Source organism: Pecten maximus, chromosome 13 (assembly GCF_902652985.1).
Source record: "Pecten maximus chromosome 13, xPecMax1.1, whole genome shotgun sequence".
NCBI lineage: Eukaryota > Metazoa > Mollusca > Bivalvia > Pectinida > Pectinidae > Pecten > Pecten maximus.
Window position 1 is genome coordinate 9059269 of NC_047027.1, and position 23316 is coordinate 9082584.

The 23316-nt window shown below is 41.3% G+C and overlaps 1 protein-coding gene across 1 annotated transcript; it reads right to left on the reverse strand.

Moving 5' to 3' along the window:
- Positions 1 to 194: 194 nt before the first annotated feature.
- LOC117341052 (solute carrier family 40 member 1-like) lies at positions 195 to 22182 on the reverse strand. Its single transcript, XM_033902875.1, has 9 exons — positions 22049 to 22182; positions 18014 to 18093; positions 16003 to 16162; positions 15417 to 15662; positions 14616 to 14819; positions 13588 to 14253; positions 2361 to 2497; positions 1591 to 1914; positions 195 to 1116 (listed from the first exon to the last, which is right to left on the reverse strand). The coding sequence occupies exons 1-7, from the start codon at positions 22059 to 22061 to the stop codon at positions 2361 to 2363; spliced, it is 1506 nt and encodes a 501-aa protein (XP_033758766.1). The 5' UTR covers positions 22062 to 22182; the 3' UTR covers positions 195 to 1116; positions 1591 to 1914.
- Positions 22183 to 23316: the final 1134 nt, after the last annotated feature.

Here is a 23316-nt window from a genome sequence, read left to right on the forward strand (position 1 = left end):
CACGTCGATTCCTAGAAGGACTAACGAGCTGTATACATGTGTTGCATTAAAATTGATTTTGGCTCTATTGTATCTAAAACTGGATTTGTGTTGAATTGTTTTAATATCTTGTGCATTTTGGATAACATGACACGCTCATTTAAAATTTAACAAAAATACATATTTATTCTTTCATAAACAAACCTCAAACAGACACCATTGAAACATACCTTTATTGTGTGCATTTAAAACCCTCAGATACGAATCATTTTCATCAGAGGGTTAATTTACAGCGTATGCCATATGGACCTCTATTTCGGATTGATCTGGGTTAGAGAAGCGCTCCCTTTAATTGTCCCTATTGCATTCCCATACATCAGACCTGTTGTAATAGTTATGCCGTCCACACCATCACAATCACCGATCGAACTCATTTCACGATCTTTGTCCAGAAATACCTACACACGTATATCTGAAAACATTCTGGACTCTTCTTCAAAAAACACACACACCCGTATATATAATATGTATCCGACGATAGTAAGGGTCCCCCTGTTTAAATCTCCCTCTATCTAACATAACCCACCAAACAAGTTATGTAGGCAAACAAATTCATCTGAACTTTTACATCGCATACAGAAAAACTCAAACGAGTGACTGAAAAAATACATGTTGCCATGGCCATGACGTGCAAAATGTTATGTTATGTTGCAAGCCATTTTCTGTAAATGATATATAAGTCGACATTGCACCTTCCATAACTACATTGTAGGTAATAAATTTTGTATACCTAATTTTGTGAACTAGACGTATACTCCTTCTGATTAATGTATGATATTTCTATATTAATGTATCGTTACTTAGTATCTGTTGTACTATCACTGCCACACAACAAATGACCAGTTCTCTTCTTAGAGAATCTAGTATACAGTAACCAAGACGTGAAGATGAAGCAGAATGAAACTACAGCTGGGTAACCAAACATGGACGGATCGGGAATAAAAATGATCATGACGAACTTTAACATGTCCATGAGTTTGTTCAACGATGACTGAAATCCGTTGACGAGTCCTCTCTCTGTTTCCGTGACGGCCTCAAGGAACAACTGTGTGATTGCAAGGTCAGTTAGCCAGACACCTGTAATGTAAAAATGGGAGAATGTATTTCAAAACGTCACACACACTTGTCATATCAAATGACATAATTAGAATACGATAGAATCTATCAAAATGAAAATAAAATATAGAAAATAATGAATACAAAAACATACGTGACCAACGTATACCATATGGTCCACACAGATGAACGTACTATGAAACTGAAATAGGATGGAGTAGTGAAATCTATGTTTGTGGGGCTTGGACTTGTGTCCTCTGCGTGGGAATTGGATAAGCGACGCCCCGCGTGGGGCATGCACTACCGCACTTCATTTGGGGCTTAGACTAGCGAGAGAGTAGCGACTCTCCGCGTGGAGCTTAGACTGGCGACTCTAACTCTCTAAGCGTACGCATATTCAACAACGGAGACACATAATGGCAAACGTACAATTTCCATCAAGTCTGAATACACGTTGCCTATCAATTGTTTCGGGGTACAGTAAAATGTACTCACCAAATCTGGCCCCTACTATCCCCATCAGTAGCATTATAATGGAGGCCTTAGACTCCGGAACACTGTCCATCACTTCCGCTGCGTAGTTACATACTGTCGATATGTCCATTTCCGGTTCTGCAATAGGCTCTGTGGTTACATTGACGTAAGGCGTTGTTACAAGAGCAGTTGACATCAGTGTCCCGGATGTAGTTGGTATGATATTTGAACAGTTACCTTTGGTGCTTTCCTGTTTTGACCAGTCTCTGTTTGGATCGAACGTCCCTCCCGGCATCCAAAGAGAAACAATACAAAGACAGAGGCAGGCAACTTCCCAGCTTAGACCTGTAAATAGCATACAAGTCTCGTGGAGATGATTCCACGATCAGTAATCCTACTCTCAGGCTATAACTCATCAAATATAACACATCACCTACTAGCTACACTGGAATCGTTAATATTTCAATTATATTTGTTCTAAAGCTCAAAACATCGAACACATTACCATTACTTCTAACATCTCGTGGTATAGCCAACATCCTTGTACTTTCTTTGTACTGGAAAGATATTAACGAGAAATCAGACACAAGTTGACGTTTATCTCTACATATTGAGGTTACTTTATCTGATTTCAACACTTCTGTGTCCGTAATTAACGAGTCCTAGAGGGACCTCGGTACGACGCATTTGTATACAGTTACAATATCTATTACATCTGAAGATAGTGCTACTGAATTTGTCCTGTTCATTAACGTGTTAAAAAACGTCCTCCAAATGATAACTGGTCTTACCTATAGTTCCGGTTCTGACCAAACCATACTTCCGTCTAAGGACTGGAAGGATACGGAGGCAATGATACCGAACACAGCAGCACATCCTATCAGGATACCAACTAAGGACTCCGACATACCCTGAGTGGTGGCGTAACCTACAACAGTGGTATATAGTTAGTCTGGGTGGTGACGTAACCTACAACAGCGTGGTATATAGTTAGTCTGGGTGATGGCGTAACCTCGGCAGTGTGTTATACATTTAGTCTGGGTGGTGACGTAACCTACAACAGTATGGTATACAGTTAGTCTGGGTGGTGACGTAACCTACAACAGCGTGGTGTACAGTTAGTCTGGGTGGTGACGTAACCTACAACAGCGTGGTATACAGTTAGTCTGGGTGGTGACGCAACCTACAACAGTGTGGTATACAGTTAGTCTGGGTGCTGACGTAACCTACAACAGCGTGGTATACAGTTAGTCTGGGTGGTGACGTAACCTACAACAGCGTGGTATACAGTTAGTCTGGGTGGTGACGTAACCTACAACAGTGTGTTATACAGTTAGTCTGGGTGGTGACGTATCCTACAACAGCGTGTTATACAGTTTGTCTGGGTGGTGACATAACCTACAACAGCGTGGTATACAGTTAGTCTGTGTGGTGACGTAACCTACAACAGAGTGGTATACAGTTAGTCTGAGTGGTGACGTAACCTACAACAGTGTGGTATACAGTTAGTCTGGGTGGTGACGTAACCTACAACAGCGTGGTGTACAGTTAGTCTGGGTGGTGACGTAACCTACAACAGCGTGGTATACAGTTAGTCTGGGTGGTGACGTAACCTACAACAGCGTGGTATACAGTTAGTCTGGGTGGTGACGCAACCTACAACAGTGTGGTATACAGTTAGTCAGGGTGCTGACGTAACCTACAACAGCGTGGTATACAGTTAGTCTGGGTGGTGACGTAACCTACAACAGCGTGGTATACAGTTAGTCTGGGTGGTGACGTAACCTACAACAGTGTGGTATACAGTTAGTCTGGGTGGTGACGTAACCTACAACAGCGTGGTATACAGTTAGTCTGGGTGGTGACGTAACCTACAACAGCGTGGTATACAGTTAGTCTGGGTGGTGGTGTAACCTACAACAGCGTGGTATACAGTTAGTCTGGGTGGTGACGTAACCTACAACAGCGTGGTATACAGTTAGTCTGGGTGGTGGTGACGTAACCTACAACAGCGTGGTATATAGTTAGTCTGGGTGGTGACGTAACCTACAACAGTGTGATATACAGTTAGTCTGGGTGGTGACGTAACCTACAACAGTGTGGTATACAGTTAGTCTGGGTGCTGACGTAACCTACAACAGCGTGGTATACAGTTAGTCTGGGTGCTGACGTAACCTACAACAGCGTGGTATACAGTTAGTCTGGGTGCTGACGTAACCTACAACAGTGTGGTATACAGTTAGTCTGGGTGCTGACGTAACCTACAACAGCGTGGTATACAGTTAGTCTGGGTGGTGACGTAACCTACAATAGCGTGGTATACAGTTAGTCTGGGTGGTGACGTAACCTACAATAGCGTGGTATACAGTTAGTCTGGGTGGTGGTGTAACCTACAACAGCGTGGTATACAGTTAGTCTGGGTGGTGACGTAACCTACAACAGCGTGGTATACAATTAGTCTGGGTGCTGACGTAACCTACAACAGCGTGGTATACAGTTAGTCTGGGTGGTGACGTAACCTACAACAGCGTGGTATACAGTTAGTCTGGGTGGTGGTGACGTAACCTACAACAGCGTGGTATACAGTTAGTCTGGGTGGTGACGTAACCTACAACAGTGTGATATACAGTTAGTCTGGGTGGTGACGTAACCTACAACAGTGTGGTATACAGTTAGTCTGGGTGGTGGTGTAACCTACAACGGCGTGGTATACAGTTAGTCTGGGTGGTGACGTAACCTACAACAGCGTGGTATACAGTTAGTCTGGGTGGTGACGTAACCTACAACAGCATGGTATACAGTTAGTCTGGGTGGTGACGTAACCTACAACAGTGTGTTATACAGTTAGTCTGGGTGGTGATGTAACCTACAACAGTGTGGTATACAGTTAGTCTGGGTGGTGGTGACGTAACCTTTAACAGTGTGTTATACAGTTAGTCTGGGTGGTGGTGTAACCTACAACAGCGTGTTACAGTTAGTCTGGGTGGTGACGTAACCTACAACAGCGTGGTATATAGTTAGTCTGGGTGATGGCGTAACCTCGGCAGTGTGTTATACATTTAGTCTGGGTGGTGACGTAACCTACAACAGTGTGGTATACAGTTAGTCTGGGTGGTGACGTAACCTACAACAGCGTGGTGTACAGTTAGTCTGGGTGGTGACGTAACCTACAACAGCGTGGTATACAGTTAGTCTGGGTGGTGACGCAACCTACAACAGTGTGGTATACAGTTTGTCTGGGTGCTGACGTAACCTACAACAGCGTGGTATACAGTTAGTCTGGGTGGTGACGTAACCTACAACAGCGTGGTATACAGTTAGTCTGGGTGGTGACGTAACCTACAACAGTGTGTTATACAGTTAGTCTGGGTGGTGACGTATCCTACAACAGCGTGTTATACAGTTTGTCTGGGTGGTGACATAACCTACAACAGCGTGGTATACAGTTAGTCTGTGTGGTGACATAACCTACAACAGAGTGGTATACAGTTAGTCTGAGTGGTGACGTAACCTACAACAGTGTGGTATACAGTTAGTCTGGGTGGTGACGTAACCTACAACAGCGTGATGTACAGTTAGTCTGGGTGGTGACGTAACCTACAACAGCGTGGTATACAGTTAGTCTGGGTGGTGACGTAACCTACAACAGCGTGGTATACAGTTAGTCTGGGTCTTGGTGTAACCTAAAACAGCGTGGTATATAGTTAGTCTGGGTGGTGGTGTAACCTACAACAGTGTGTTATACAGTAAGTCTGGGTGGTGACGTAACCTACAACAGCATGGTATACAGTTAGTCTGGGTGGTGACGTAACCTACAACAGCGTGGTATACAGTTAGTCTGGGTGGTGACGCAACCTACAACAGTGTGGTATACAGTTAGTCTGGGTGCTGACGTAACCTACAACAGCGTGGTATACAGTTAGTCTGGGTGGTGACGTAACCTACAACAGCGTGGTATACAGTTAGTCTGGGTTGTGACGTAACCTACAACAGTGTGGTATACAGTTAGTCTGGGTGCTGACGTAACCTACAACAGCGTGGTATACAGTTAGTCTGGGTGGTGACGTAACCTACAACAGCGTGGTATACAGTTAGTCTGGGTGGTGGTGTAACCTACAACAGCGTGGTATACAGTTAGTCTGGGTGGTGACGTAACCTACAACAGCGTGGTATACAGTTAGTCTGGGTGGTGGTGTAACCTACAACAGCGTGGTATACAGTTAGTCTGGGTGGTGACGTAACCTACAACAGCGTGGTATACAGTTAGTCTGGGTGGTGACGTAACCTACAACAGTGTGATATATAGTTAGTCTGGGTGGTGACGTAACCTACAACAGCGTGGTATACAGTTAGTCTGGGTGGTGGTGACGTAACCTACAACAGCGTGGTATACAGTTAGTCTGGGTGGTGACGTAACCTACAACAGTGTGATATATAGTTAGTCTGTGTGGTGACGTAACCTACAACAGCGTGGTATACAGTTAGTCTGGGTGGTGGTGACGTAACCTACAACAGCGTGGTATATAGTTAGTCTGGGTGGTGACGTAACCTACAACAGTGTGATATACAGTTAGTCTGGGTGGTGACGTAACCTACAACAGTGTGGTATACAGTTAGTCTGGGTGCTGACGTAACCTACAACAGCGTGGTATACAGTTAGTCTGGGTGCTGACGTAACCTACAACAGCGTGGTATACAGTTAGTCTGGGTGCTGACGTAACCTACAACAGTGTGGTATACAGTTAGTCTGGGTGCTGACGTAACCTACAACAGCGTGGTATACAGTTAGTCTGGGTGGTGACGTAACCTACAATAGCGTGGTATACAGTTAGTCTGGGTGGTGACGTAACCTACAATAGCGTGGTATACAGTTAGTCTGGGTGGTGGTGTAACCTACAACAGCGTGGTATACAGTTAGTCTGGGTGGTGACGTAACCTACAACAGCGTGGTATACAGTTAGTCTGGGTGCTGACGTAACCTACAACAGCGTGGTATACAGTTAGTCTGGGTGGTGACGTAACCTACAACAGCGTGGTATACAGTTAGTCTGGGTGGTGGTGACGTAACCTACAACAGCGTGGTATATAGTTAGTCTGGGTGGTGACGTAACCTACAACAGTGTGATATACAGTTAGTCTGGGTGGTGACGTAACCTACAACAGTGTGGTATACAGTTAGTCTGGGTGGTGGTGTAACCTACAACGGCGTGGTATACAGTTAGTCTGGGTGGTGACGTAACCTACAACAGCGTGGTATACAGTTAGTCTGGGTGGTGACGTAACCTACAACAGCATGGTATACAGTTAGTCTGGGTGGTGACGTAACCTACAACAGTGTGTTATACAGTTAGTCTGGGTGGTGACGTAACCTACAACAGTGTGGTATACAGTTAGTCTGGGTGGTGGTGACGTAACCTTTAACAGTGTGTTATACAGTTAGTCTGGGTGGTGGTGTAACCTACAACAGCGTGTTACAGTTAGTCTGGGTGGTGACGTAACCTACAACAGCGTGGTATATAGTTAGTCTGGGTGATGGCGTAACCTCGGCAGTGTGTTATACATTTAGTCTGGGTGGTGACGTAACCTACAACAGTGTGGTATACAGTTAGTCTGGGTGGTGACGTAACCTACAACAGCGTGGTGTACAGTTAGTCTGGGTGGTGACGTAACCTACAACAGCGTGGTATACAGTTAGTCTGGGTGGTGACGCAACCTACAACAGTGTGGTATACAGTTTGTCTGGGTGCTGACGTAACCTACAACAGCGTGGTATACAGTTAGTCTGGGTGGTGACGTAACCTACAACAGCGTGGTATACAGTTAGTCTGGGTGGTGACGTAACCTACAACAGTGTGTTATACAGTTAGTCTGGGTGGTGACGTATCATACAACAGCGTGTTATACAGTTTGTCTGGGTGGTGACATAACCTACAACAGCGTGGTATACAGTTAGTCTGTGTGGTGACATAACCTACAACAGAGTGGTATACAGTTAGTCTGAGTGGTGACGTAACCTACAACAGTGTGGTATACAGTTAGTCTGGGTGGTGACGTAACCTACAACAGCGTGATGTACAGTTAGTCTGGGTGGTGACGTAACCTACAACAGCGTGGTATACAGTTAGTCTGGGTGGTGACGTAACCTACAACAGCGTGGTATACAGTTAGTCTGGGTCTTGGTGTAACCTAAAACAGCGTGGTATATAGTTAGTCTGGGTGGTGGTGTAACCTACAACAGTGTGTTATACAGTAAGTCTGGGTGGTGACGTAACCTACAACAGCATGGTATACAGTTAGTCTGGGTGGTGACGTAACCTACAACAGCGTGGTATACAGTTAGTCTGGGTGGTGACGCAACCTACAACAGTGTGGTATACAGTTAGTCTGGGTGCTGACGTAACCTACAACAGCGTGGTATACAGTTAGTCTGGGTGGTGACGTAACCTACAACAGCGTGGTATACAGTTAGTCTGGGTTGTGACGTAACCTACAACAGTGTGGTATACAGTTAGTCTGGGTGCTGACGTAACCTACAACAGCGTGGTATACAGTTAGTCTGGGTGGTGACGTAACCTACAATAGCGTGGTATACAGTTAGTCTGGGTGGTGGTGTAACCTACAACAGCGTGGTATACAGTTAGTCTGGGTGGTGACGTAACCTACAATAGCGTGGTATACAGTTAGTCTGGGTGGTGGTGTAACCTACAACAGCGTGGTATACAGTTAGTCTGGGTGGTGACGTAACCTACAACAGCGTGGTATACAGTTAGTCTGGGTGGTGACGTAACCTACAACAGTGTGATATATAGTTAGTCTGGGTGGTGACGTAACCTACAACAGCGTGGTATACAGTTAGTCTGGGTGGTGGTGACGTAACCTACAACAGCGTGGTATGTAGTTAGTCTGGGTGGTGACGTAACCTACAACAGTGTGATATACAGTTAGTCTGGGTGCTGACGTAACCTACAACAGCGTGGTATACAGTTAGTCTGGGTGCTGACGTAACCTACAACAGCGTGGTATACAGTTAGTCTGGGTGCTGACGTAACCTACAACAGTGTGGTATACAGTTAGTCTGGGTGCTGACGTAACCTACAACAGCGTGGTATACAGTTAGTCTGGGTGGTGACGTAACCTACAATAGCGTGGTATACAGTTAGTCTGGGTGGTGGTGTAACCTACAACAGCGTGGTATACAGTTAGTCTGGGTGGTGACGTAACCTACAATAGCGTGGTATACAGTTAGTCTGGGTGGTGGTGTAACCTACAACAGCGTGGTATACAGTTAGTCTGGGTGGTGACGTAACCTACAACAGCGTGGTATACAGTTAGTCTGGGTGGTGACGTAACCTACAACAGTGTGGTATACAGTTAGTCTGGGTGGTGACGTAACCTACAACAGCGTGGTATACAGTTAGTCTGGGTGGTGGTGACGTAACCTACAACAGCGTGGTATACAGTTAGTCTGGGTGGTGGTGTAACCTACAACAGCGTGTTACAGTTAGTCTGGGTGGTGACGTAACCTACAAGCAGTGTGGTATACAGTTAGTCTGGGTGGTGACGTAACCTACAACAGCGTGTTATACTGTTAGTCTGGGTGGTGACGTAACCTACAACAGTGTGGTATACAGTTAGTCTGGGTGGTGACGTAACCTACAACAGTGTGGTATACAGTTAGTCTGGGTGGTGACGTATCCTACAACAGCGTGTTATACAGTTTGTCTGGGTGGTGACATAACCTACAACAGCGTGGTATACAGTTAGTCTGTGTGGTGACATAACCTACAACAGAGTGGTATACAGTTAGTCTGAGTGGTGACGTAACCTACAACAGTGTGGTATACAGTTAGTCTGGGTGGTGACGTAACCTACAACAGCGTGGTATACAGTTAGTCTGGGTGGTGACGTAACCTACAACAGTGTGGTATATAGTTAGTCTGGGTGGTGACGTAACCTACAACAGCGTGGTATACAGTTAGTCTGGGTGGTGGTGACGTAACCTACAACAGCGTGGTATACAGTTAGTCTGGGTGGTGGTGTAACCTACAACAGCGTGTTACAGTTAGTCTGGGTGGTGACGTAACCTACAAGCAGTGTGGTATACAGTTAGTCTGGGTGGTGACGTAACCTACAACAGCGTGTTATACTGTTAGTCTGGGTGGTGACGTAACCTACAACAGTGTGGTATACAGTTAGTCTGGGTGGTGACGTAACCTACAACAGTGTGGTATACAGTTAGTCTGGGTGGTGACGTATCCTACAACAGCGTGTTATACAGTTTGTCTGGGTGGTGACATAACCTACAACAGCGTGGTATACAGTTAGTCTGGGTGCTGACGTAACCTACAACAGTGTGGTATACAGTTAGTCTGGGTGCTGACGTAACCTACAACAGCGTGGTATACAGTTAGTCTGGGTGGTGACGTAACCTACAATAGCGTGGTATACAGTTAGTCTGGGTGGTGGTGTAACCTACAACAGCGTGGTATACAGTTAGTCTGGGTGGTGACGTAACCTACAATAGCGTGGTATACAGTTAGTCTGGGTGGTGGTGTAACCTACAACAGCGTGGTATACAGTTAGTCTGGGTGGTGACGTAACCTACAATAGCGTGGTATACAGTTAGTCTGGGTGGTGGTGTAACCTACAACAGCGTGGTATACAGTTAGTCTGGGTGGTGACGTAACCTACAACAGCGTGGTATACAGTTAGTCTGGGTGGTGGTGTAACCTACAACAGCGTGGTATACAGTTAGTCTGGGTGGTGACGTAACCTACAACAGCGTGGTATACAGTTAGTCTGGGTGGTGACGTAACCTACAACAGTGTGGTATACAGTTAGTCTGGGTGGTGACGTAACCTACAACAGCGTGGTATACAGTTAGTCTGGGTGGTGGTGACGTAACCTACAACAGCGTGGTATACAGTTAGTCTGGGTGGTGGTGTAACCTACAACAGCGTGTTACAGTTAGTCTGGGTGGTGACGTAACCTACAAGCAGTGTGGTATACAGTTAGTCTGGGTGGTGACGTAACCTACAACAGCGTGTTATACTGTTAGTCTGGGTGGTGACGTAACCTACAACAGTGTGGTATACAGTTAGTCTGGGTGGTGACGTAACCTACAACAGTGTGGTATACAGTTAGTCTGGGTGGTGACGTATCCTACAACAGCGTGTTATACAGTTTGTCTGGGTGGTGACATAACCTACAACAGCGTGGTATACAGTTAGTCTGGGTGGTGACATAACCTACAACAGTGGTATACAGTTAGTCTGGGTGGTGACGTAACCTACAACAGTGTGGTATACAGTTAGTCTGGGTGGTGACGTAACCTACAACAGCGTGGTATACAGTTAGTCTGGGTGGTGACGTAACCTACAACAGTGTGGTATATAGTTAGTCTGGGTGGTGACGTAACCTACAACAGCGTGGTATACAGTTAGTCTGGGTGGTGGTGACGTAACCTACAACAGCGTGGTATACAGTTAGTCTGGGTGGTGGTGTAACCTACAACAGCGTGTTACAGTTAGTCTGGGTGGTGACGTAACCTACAAGCAGTGTGGTATACAGTTAGTCTGGGTGGTGACGTAACCTACAACAGCGTGTTATACTGTTAGTCTGGGTGGTGACGTAACCTACAACAGTGTGGTATACAGTTAGTCTGGGTGGTGACGTAACCTACAACAGTGTGGTATACAGTTAGTCTGGGTGGTGACGTAACCTACAACAGCGTGTTATACAGTTTGTCTGGGTGGTGACATAACCTACAACAGCGTGGTATACAGTTAGTCTGTGTGGTGACATAACCTACAACAGAGTGGTATACAGTTAGTCTGAGTGGTGACGTAACCTACAACAGTGTGGTATACAGTTAGTCTGGGTGGTGACGTAACCTACAATAGCGTGGTATACAGTTAGTCTGGGTGGTGGTGACGTAACCTACAACAGTGTGGTATACAGTTAGTCTGGGTGGTGGTGTAACCTACAACAACGTGTTATACAGTTAGTCTTGGTGGTGACGTAACCTACAACAGCGTGGTATATAGTTAGTCTGGGTGGTGACGTAACCTACAACAGCGTGGTATACAGTTAGTCTGGGTGGTGACGTAACCTACAACAGCGTGGTATACAGTTAGTCTGGGTGGTGACGTAACCTACAACAGCGTGTTACAGTTAGTCTGGGTGGTGACGTAACCTACAACAGCGTGGTATACAGTTAGTCTGGGTGGTGACGTAACCTACAACAGTGTGGTATACAGTTAGTCTGGGTGCTGACGTAACCTACAACAGCGTGGTATACAGTTAGTCTGGGTGGTGACGTAACCTACAACAGCGTGGTATGCAGTTAGTCTGGGTGCTGACGCAACCTACAACAGTGTGGTATACAGTTAGTCTGGGTGGTGACGTAACCTACAACAGCGTGGTATACAGTTAGTCTGGGTGGTGACGTAACCTACAACAGTGTGTTATACAGTTAGTCTTGGTGGTGACGTAACCTACAACAGCGTGGTATACAGTTACTCTGGGTGGTGGCGTAACCTACAACAGTGTGGTATACAGTTAGTCTGGGTGGTGACGTAACCTACAACAGCGTGGTATACAGATAGTCTGGGTGGTGACGTAACCTACAACAGTGTGGTATACAGTTAGTCTGGGTGGTGACGTAACCTACAACAGTATGGTATACAGTTAGTCTGGGTGGTGGTGACGTAACCTACAACCGTGTGGTATACAGTTAGTCTGGGTGGTGACGTAACCTACAACAGTGTGATTTACAGTATGTATCGGTACTGTAGCTTTTTCTGAAGAAAAGTCTGAGAGAAAAAAAAATACAAATAAATACAAAATCCGTTGTTTTCTTTCTCATTCGCACACCGCTTCTCTGATTAAGTCGTCAGAATTGATATATAATTTAGCATGAATTAAACTTACTTTTTTGTTGAATAGCGTACCGAAATCAACCTTAGAACCTTCCTATAGTTAAAGACTATCACACGTTTGAAGATGTGACAGCGCCAACAGAGTGATTACAACCGATCAAAAAATAAATGTGCTATTGCATATCTTTATACAACAACCTATTAACATCGTTCAGAATGTTCAGCTTCTAAATGTATCTTTAACATTTAAAGTCGAAAAATGATTAATTGAGTCCCGAAGAAATTCTATCGTATTCCGCTTCTACCAGTCTGAATTTGTCTTGGTATACGTAAAGTAAGCGATCCTATTTATGTGTATGTATTGATGTCTCGGTGCATAGAGTACATTAGGTACATATACACAATCTACAAGATATATGGAAAGATAACAGCGACGGGTCTATAAAAATATCTCAATAAATTAATGTTGTATGATATAAATACTATTAGTTGTACTGAGCATGGTCCCGTGTCACACAAACAATTTAACGTGTCTATACAAACAGGTAAAATGAAAACATAACAGATAAGTCGTTGAAAAGAAAGTACAATGTATTTGAGTTCATTTTATATGTTAAATAACCCAAATTTGTAGAAGTTATTATATATTTTGATTATTTACTTTTGAATATTCCAATATTCTTGGTCGTATTGGCATATCGTGAAATGTTTCGATTTGGTAGCAAGGATGACGACAAAAATGAAGTTTGAACTTGGAATAACAGAGGGAAGGAATAATATAAAAAAAAAAAGAGAAAAAGATAGATACAACAAAACCAACCAGCAGGCGGTGTACTATCATCATGTTTTTCATGCTGGATACGATTTTCCGATATTGCCAAACGTTTTGAGGTAAAAATGTATGGATTTTTTTTGTAAAAACATATGGAACGAATAATGACCATTTTTCTCTATCTGCTTAAATAGTATATTCAAAATATGTGTTTACACGATTGTATTCCATCCCCGGCACTAAATAAAAGACCTTTAATCCTTAAAGTAATTTCTTCTCGTGGACTGATGTGTTGCTATGACGACACATTCGTTGTGTTCCTATGACGACATTCGTTAAATAGAACAGCATGCATTATTGACTCACCTATTGTAATATTGTCGAACCCAAGGACAGTAAAATACAGGAAAGCCAGTGACCAACCGGCTACTGCCACGTCATATCTCATATAGGTCCTCCATCCACGGTACAGGGATACCAAGCTGTAACACAGCTGGGCTGCTAAACTTTTTGGCTTATCGACATCTTGTATTTCCGGTGGAGAAGTGTCCTTCGTAGCTACACTAGGAGCATTCTCGACAGATTCCAAATCTTTCTTAACAAGTTGCTGTTCTGAAGAGCGAAATATTTCGTTTGATGAATCTTTTATGGATGTTATAATTCTGTCATTGGTTGGTGAAGATTTCAAATCACTTTCTCCTGGTTTGAGTGTGGTGTTTTGATTTGATAACTGGTCGACTGTAGTAGTACTAGTATCCCCATTAACGTCAGTCTTTGTTGTAGATCCACTTTCCTCCACATCTAGTGATAGTTGATCGGTCTTATCTTTGTTAACTGTTGAACATCCTTCAGTATCATTCTGGTTTGACCTTTCCGCTGTATCACTGTCAGGGGTCAGATCGTGTATCTCTACGCGAGGTAAAGTGGTCACTTCCGACTCCTTACTCAATGTGAGTACGTCATCTGAAGGAAGGGTCCGATATTCTTTGTCGTGTTGTGCCGATCTTTCCGTTTTGCTCACCTCTTTTATTTCTGTGAAATAAAGATATCAGATATTTGCCTGATTATATTTGACGAACACCTAAATAATAGTGTAAGTAATCGTTATAAACTGTGATCATGATGAAATGACAAGATTGGACATGAAGCATTAAATCAGCATTTCTCGAGAACGAGAACGACCCTGGATATGCACGTAGACGGACTGATGGAGGCTATTGAGGCTCGGTTTGTTAATATGCCCTTGATCCAGGGGGATTTTTTGTTTATCTTTAATTGTTTTCATCAATCCGATATTAAAACCCTCATTATGGTATATATTTTACTTCTCAACTATGGAACTCTTTTACAGTGGAGGGGACAATTAACAGTTGATATTTGAACCCTTTCTCTACCTGGTGATGACTTTGTATGAAGAGCTGGCACAAGCGTGTAGATTTTCCGGATCAGGTAATATTCCGCAAACAGGGCAACAACGTTCCAGCTAGCAATAAATATGGCGCCGTAAATGTGGGAACCATACGTCATAATCTGTCCCGTTACCAAGGGAGCAACCACCTTAGTACACAAGTCAATGAAGCGGAACGTCGCACTCATCGCTGTAAAGATAATACAGTAGATTTAGTATAATTGATAGGATCTGGTCTTATTCTCCTGGTACACTTTCAAGGGTTTCCATATCTTACTTGGTATTATACCCTCGCTTCATCAATTTAGAATTAACGTTTCGTTATTATATAGATATTCATTGATGTGTTGATGACAGTTACTGTGATATGCACTGTCGTGAGAAAAATTCGGCGCAAATTAGGAATTCTATTTATAACATCTCTTTTGTCTTTCATTTCAAACGCCAAGTTATGGTGTTTATTCCTATCCTGCTTTATATTTCAAAACCTTTGGTTCCTATTTTTAAGCATATGATAGTGTTACCATTTCTAAAATGATAGTTCTAACATGTGTGCGATATACATGTAATGTATTCTAATCACAAAATACATTTGTTTTAATAATTCCAGAATAACAATATAATTTCGTATTTGCCGGGTAACAGTCTGGTTTCAGGAAGTCTACAGATATAGTTCCTGAATTTATGCGTTCCAGAATAACAATATAATTTCGTATTTGCCGGGTAAAAATCTGGTAACAGGAAGTCTACATAGTTCCTGAATTTATGCGTTCCTTGTGTTGCTTACTTGCGATTGTTGCTTTGTCACGCTGACAAATTTCCACAATCCAGTCTCGCTCCATAATGAGAACACGACCTAGATTAGTCAGGTTGGCGAAAATGGTGATGATAACGACGATGGCGAAGCAGAGAGTGAGGAGCCGAGCGTCTTCCCAAACAGCCTCGATCTGGGGTCTGTACGTCAGGACGAGGAATATGACGACGCAGCAAATGGCGATACTGACGTTATTGAGAACGAGGGCAACACGTGCAGCTTGGTAAATAATATAACAAAATTCAATATGTATTTCGATAGCTATGTTTTCATGTATGCAATACCATGTTCGAGGATTTGTTGTTATATCTTTATAGAAAATTTAAAGTTGCTATATATCGCCCACAGTATATACACTGCTCTTTATAAAAGTAAATTAAATGAAATCTAACAACTTAATCTTTTTTCATTCTAGCGTAATCATGTCCTCAAAGGTGATACATGACCGAACCCATAACATGTCCCTACCTTAACTGCATTCATAGTTTTACTTGGAAAAGCATTCAAGACCATTTTAAGATGTGTCGTGATTTTCATCACAACCCGAATGGCACCTCACCTTTGAGTCTGTTAGACTTGTCGATCAAGTCACCAATAACGGCCGCCAGGAGAAGCATGGCGCCGCCATTGCTGAAACCATACAGGGCAGTGAGTTGTAGTGAATGAGGTGTCACCTCGACCAGAAACAATCCGATACCAAACCACCACATCCGGGCACCCTGTATAGAAGACAACAACAAGTAGGATATAGTAGTTAAACGAAATCCTTTCAAAATAATAGGAATATTTTGCATCGTAACAAATCTCATCACAGATTGGCAGTTGTTCTAGGAGGACTTTCCTACAATAGGTTGTTATAGCTGAACACAGCTGTATCTTTACTGCTTGTGATGGGGCGGAACTCGTGTCGACTCTGTAGTTTTGTACCGCAAATGAACACACTTTTAGACATAAATTTAAAAACACAAACTCCAGGACAGAAGTCGGGAAAATCGAAGTGGGGGTCAACAGATCGTAAAAACAAGAACACCGAAGCAAATATGTCTTAAACCCCAAATTTTATGACTTCCATATTTTTTGGTATCAAATGATTAAATAAATCATAAAAATATGCGTATATATATTCTGGACCGGTAAAACTACTATGAAGCCTTTCATCAGTATTACTGCATTAAATAATGGTAAAATAATGTATGAATCACCATTTATTAAAGAAATCTGTTCAAATTTTGTCAACGCTATGCACAATATTGTTCTTTATAATGTACTTTTTATTCAGTCTGCTATGCACAATGTTTGTTTTTAGGTCTCGTCGGTGGTGCCAAAGGCGTGGGAAATCACAGACAGAAATGGGACAGTACAAAACTCATTTAGGCAAGTAATACAGGTAGTCAGTTTTGTCTTTTGATGGCACCTCAAATAGGTGATGCAGAAAAAAAACACCTAGATTCTGTCTGTTAGGATAAACAAATCTCCAAAGTCCCCTGAGCGGAAGACATCGAGGAACCAGGTATGGTTTTAAACAGTCCTCACCGATCGGTCAAATCTAGTAGTAACCTCGACCTACACATAAACACACCTTTATACTCACGACTGATATTGCATTAATACATCGCACGTATCGGGGACATGATGTCCCATCATTGGACTTGTCAGACGAGATGTTTGTGAACGAATTACCTTTACTATATGAACAGAAGTGCATATTAATATATCAGTGAGCGAATAGCCTAGATTTTGGATGAAATTTGAGTATTCTCATTTGAACGGTGTGACGTCACCTTGACTGTAGAGATAACATGGTTTGTATTTGATTCATGTTGAGTATTTTGCCGTTATCATATTCATACGCCGAATTGATGACGACGATATTGATAACAATATAGTACCAGCTCCCCCTGCGTTACGACATCTTTATGCCAACATGTATAATATTTATTATACCAATGCTTTGTGGCAATATAAAGTAAAACTGTCGTCATGAGAATAATTATATGACCCTGCTTACCGTTTATGAAGCAATTTATTTAGTTTTAGACACAGCGTGTTTAATAATTCATGTACAACCTTGAATTTCCCCCGACACGTACAATTCCCTTGTTATGCAAGATCTCCTTATCAATCAGGGACCAATATTTTATCGTGATATCTAATTAACATAAATATCAAATTTTAAAATAACACAGTATCTAAATTTCGATAAGAATATATTGTATGCACGTTGTCATGAGAACAAAGCATATACGGTGATGTTTGACATACCCTAATATCCCTACACACCACATTTGGTCAAGTCGACCGATAATTAAATTTCGACCAATCATAGTCACTATTAGTCCGATGCCTGAGCTCCACAATACCATCTTAAAGAATTCGGAGAATACCTTTCAGATAATAAAGGAGCACATTTTATATCCTACACTCGCACGAGAGCTTCGCTTTTTGTTTTTTTGTTTGTTTGTTTGTTTATTTATTATGTTTTTGTTTTTTAATTGACTATAGAATGACAAGATGTGTCGGCTGATGCTTTAAATTCGTTGATTCGTCTCATTATGGTAATGTATACTCACCATTGTCGTGAAACAGTGGGACATGTAGACAAACAGTTTCGTCTTGACTGGAATGTGGACGTCATGCTTCTTTTCTGGCTCTGTAATTTAAATATGAACGTCATGTTGTTATTTCATCTGTAATTGAAATATGACGTCATGATTTGTTTTCTGGATCTGTTATTGAAATTTGGACGTCATGTTTTTTTTCCGGATCTGTAATTTGGATATCATGTTTTTCTGGATTTATAATTGAAATGTGACGTCATTTTTTTCTGGATCTGTAATTAGAATATGGACGTCGTGTTTTTTTCTGGATCTGTGATTGTAATATGGACGTGTTGTTTTTCTGGATCTGTGATTGTAATATGGACGTGTTGTTTTTCTGGATTTGTAATTGAAATGTGACGTCATGTTTTCTTTTTCTCTATCTGTAATTGAAATATGACGTTATGTTTTTTTTCTAGATCTGTAATTGTAATATGGACGTCGTGTTCTTTTTTCTAGATCTGTAATTTAAATATGGACGTCGTATTTTTCTGGATCTGTAATTGTAATATGGACGTCGTGTTTTCATGTTTTTCTGGATCTGCAACAACAAAATGGACGTCGTACTTTTCTGGATTTGTAATTGAAACATGTAATAAATGGTATAAGTGATAATATATATCATATCCATGACTATATAGAGGGTTTACGGATTGTAGAATACACTATTAATCGATATTTTCTAGCGCCTGAGCAACAGAGCACCTGTCAATTCAATTACCACTACCTGTCTATTACAACCACCTGTCTATAAACACCACCTGTCTATTACCACCAACTGTCTATTACCATTACCTGTCTATTACCACCACCTGTCTATTACCACTACCTGTCTATTATCACCACCTGTCTATTACCACCACCTGACTATTAATACCACCTGTCTATTACCACTACCTGTCTATACCCACTACCTGTATATCACCACCACCTGTCTATTACCACCACCTGTCTATTACCACCACCTGTCTATTACCACCACCTGTCTATTACCACTACCTGTCTATTACCACCACCTGACTATTAATACCACCTGTCTATTACCACTACCTGACTATTAATATCACCTGTCTATTACCACTACCTGACTATTACCACTACCTGACTATTACCACTACCTGTCTATTACCACTACCTGTCTATTACCACTACCTGTATATTACCACCACCTGTCTATTACCACCACCTGACTATTAATACCACCTGTCTATTACCACTACCTGACTATTAACACCACCTGTCTATTACTACTACCTGACTATTACTACCTGTCTATAACCACTACTTGTCTATTACCACCACCTGTCTATTTACCACCTGTATATTAACACCACCTGAATATTACCACCTGTCTATTAACACCACCTGTCTATAATCACTACCTGTCTATTACCACCACCTGTATATCACCTCTACCTGTCTATTACCACTACCTGTCTATAACCACCACCTGTATATCACCACTACCTGTCTATAACCACTACCTGTCTATTACCATTACCTGTCTATAACCACTACCTGTCTATTACCACTACCTGACTATTAACACCACCTGTCTATTACTACTACCTGACTATTACCACCTGTCTATAACCACTACTTGTCTATTACCACCACCTGTCTATTTACCACCTGTCTATTAACACCACCTGAATATTACCACCTGTATATTAACACCACCTGTCTATTACCACTGCCTGACTATTAACACCACCTGTCTATTACCACTACCTGACTAGTACCACCTGTCTATTACCACTACCTGTCTATTACCACCACCTGTCTATTACCACCACCTGTCTATAATCACTACCTGTCTATTACCACCACCTGTATATCACCTCTACCTGTCTATTATCACTACCTGTCTATTACCACTACCTGTCTATTACCAGTACCTGTCTATTACCACCACCTGACTATTACCACCACCTGTCTATTACCACTACCTGCCTATTACCACCACCTGTCTATTACCAGTACCTGTCTATAACCACCACCTGTCTATCACCAGTACCGGTCTATTACCACTACCTGTCTATTACCACTACCTGTCTATTACCACCACCTGTATATTACCACCACCTGTATATTACCACCTGTCTATTAACATCACCTGTATATTACCACCACCTGTCTATAACCACTACCTGTATATTACCACCAACTGACTATTAACACCACCTGTCTATTACCACTACCTGTCTATTACCGCTACCTGTCTATTACCACTACCTGTCTATAACCACTACCTGTATATTACCACTACCTGTCTATTACCACTACCTGTCTATATCCACCACCTGTCTATAAACACCACCTGTCTATTACCACTTTCTGTCTATTACCACTACCTGTATATTACCACCACCTGTCTATAACCACTACCTGTCTATTACCACTACCTGTCTATTACCACCACCTGTCTATACAAACTACCTGTCTATCACCAGTACCTGTCTATAACCACAACCTGTCTATAACCACTACCTGTATATTACCACCACCTGTCTATTACCACTACCTGTATATTGCCACTATCTGTCTGAAACACCATTTGTCTATTACAATCACATGTCTTTTAAAATATCCCGTCTACTACTAGTATCTGATAAAATGTCTATTTGTCTATCATCATCTGTCTAAATACCCACCTGTCTATAACTACCACATCAAACAGATGTATTATACGAAGTCTGATGCTATCCAGTATTTTTAGAGTATAATTGGACATGGTATTGTTATCCCAAAAATTAAATCCGAAAACAGGTGAGAAATATTAAAAAAAAAAGAAAAAAACATTTTCAGCATTTAAATCCATGTTGTCACAAACTTTAACTGGACAGACGTATATGCTATATGATAATAATAATCTTTCTATTACCTAGTCCAGTATATGTGTATATTTACATTGCATTGTCATTAATTCTTTGTGAGCTATGTCGTTTGAATACCATACATCACGCGACACAATTCTCATCGTAATTACGCAACAGAGACCGGAACTACAATGGATCTAATGTAAAAAACAAAACATTGTTCAGACTAAATTTTAACGAGGAATTATTTTGTCTACATAAATTATTATGAAACATGCCATGTGCGCATTGTATTGATAATAATAATAACCACAACGTGTTAAGCAAAATGTTAAACAAAATGTTAAACAAATTGAAGTGTTTATTAAACTTTCTATATACCATTTCGTTTGCCAATCAGCACATGACCATGTTCCAGCTGTTCTTTCTATTGACCAAAATTTTCGATGACTGTCGTTAATGCGAGAATTATGAATCTTATATACGATCTTTTAGCAAAAAACATTTTAACACAAAGTAAGGGGAATGCAAATATAAGCGCTGGACTGTTTTTTGTATGGTATTTTTTATTTATTTGAACGAAGGAGCTTTGCAAGCAAACAAATGATAATGCACTATCGTGTATTAAGTTGTTTGCTTACAGAGCTCTGGCGTTCAAATAGATAAACACCATCTGACTAAAACACAGTCTGTGTATATATAACATGTACCAACTGTTTGAAACACCACGTGTTTTAACACAGCATCTTTAGAACAATTACCTGTGTAAAACAACGCTAATCCATAACCACCGCCTGTCTATTACGAACATTTGCCTAAACATTAATATTATAACCACCACCTGTGTATAACAACCACCTATGATTTGCCGCCACCTGGTTAAAATATCTATAACTGTGATCTGTTTATAAGTACTGCACAACTTGTTTACAAAACTCAGAGAACAGGCAGGCGTGTTTAATACATTACCTTTAATTTGCGTATGGTTGCATATATCTGACTCGGAGTGAAGTGAAAAAGTGTTAGTAGTTTTATACATTTTATAGATGCATACGTCCATGTTATACATAAGTTACAGATTTACAGACTTATTTAAGATGTAGTGTATACTACACAGGAACTCCACATATGTGATATGGTATAAACAAAACATGCATATATGTAGGCTTTGTTTGCAGTAACACATTACCTTTACCTGTCATCCCGAGTATACAATGGCCCCTGTCCTGTAATACGATCAGTGTCACCACTTTACGAGACAACGGATGTTGTTCCTTAAAGCGCCATTAATTTGTTAGTTTTCTCGTTCTTAGGCAGAATATCAAAATATTTACTCCAGAATTTACGAACATTGGTATTATTATTGTGCTTGTCTAAGATTAGTATAAGACCTACCTTTAAAAAGCTGGATAAGAAAACGTCAATAGAAACCGATTGGCTGATATTAAGCTGACAAATCTTTAAGGCAGACTAGTATTAGCTAATTGTTGTCACGTTTTGCTGTATGTTTTTTCTATAGAAGGGATTTTGATAAAGATGTAACGTCAACAAAGGCAAAACAAAACACATTAATGACTAGTCAGCTTAATAGCGAAAATAAATTCTATGCAGAGGGAAAGTGTCTAAATTATATCAAATAATGGATCATGAACACTTTCCAACCACACTACCTGTTACATTTTTTATTTCCCCTAGTTTCCCTCTGGTTTTAACATCCGCGAATATATACCTAATAAAAAAACGTCCGTGATGTGAAGAAATTAGGGATAGTAAAGAATTCATTTTTTGTACAAAGCTTTCGAATTCTTTTTCGCCTACTAACCGGGAATATTTTGGTGTGTGTGTTGATTAGAATGGAAAAGTAAGTTTTCTTATACAATTCCTGAATTAAATGATGAATGAGATAAGACATCCCCGATGGGGAGTTCGTTTTTTAAAATGTAATTAAGCCTATATATTAATCAATACATGGTCACCTGACAATAACAGCATATAACTCACATGTATAACTTGGTTTCGTGGTATTTAGACGTTTATAACAATCACTGCATCTAAACAATGCGGACATGTATCCGATGCATGTTCATTTAATTTCTTTAGCAACCGTTGTCAATTTACAATGCATAGATGATTTCTTACCTACTTCACAAGCCTTTTATGGTGCGAGTACGGTTCCTTTATTTCAAATCTTGACCCTTATGATTTATGAGACACACATCTTTAATATTCCTAGTTGTTCCGTTATCACTACAGTAGTGTTCATATTGCGAATGTGTCTAAAACATCGACGCTTACACTCCCGTAACACCTGGTCGTATACCCCTTGCGTCCACATGTCTCAGTAAAGAGCTATGTTTGTTTATATTTTGTCTCGTTTATCGATTTGGAGTTCACGGCTTCATTATTGTGTCCGTAAAACAATAACCTTACACATCTGGCAAAGGACTACTTTACCAT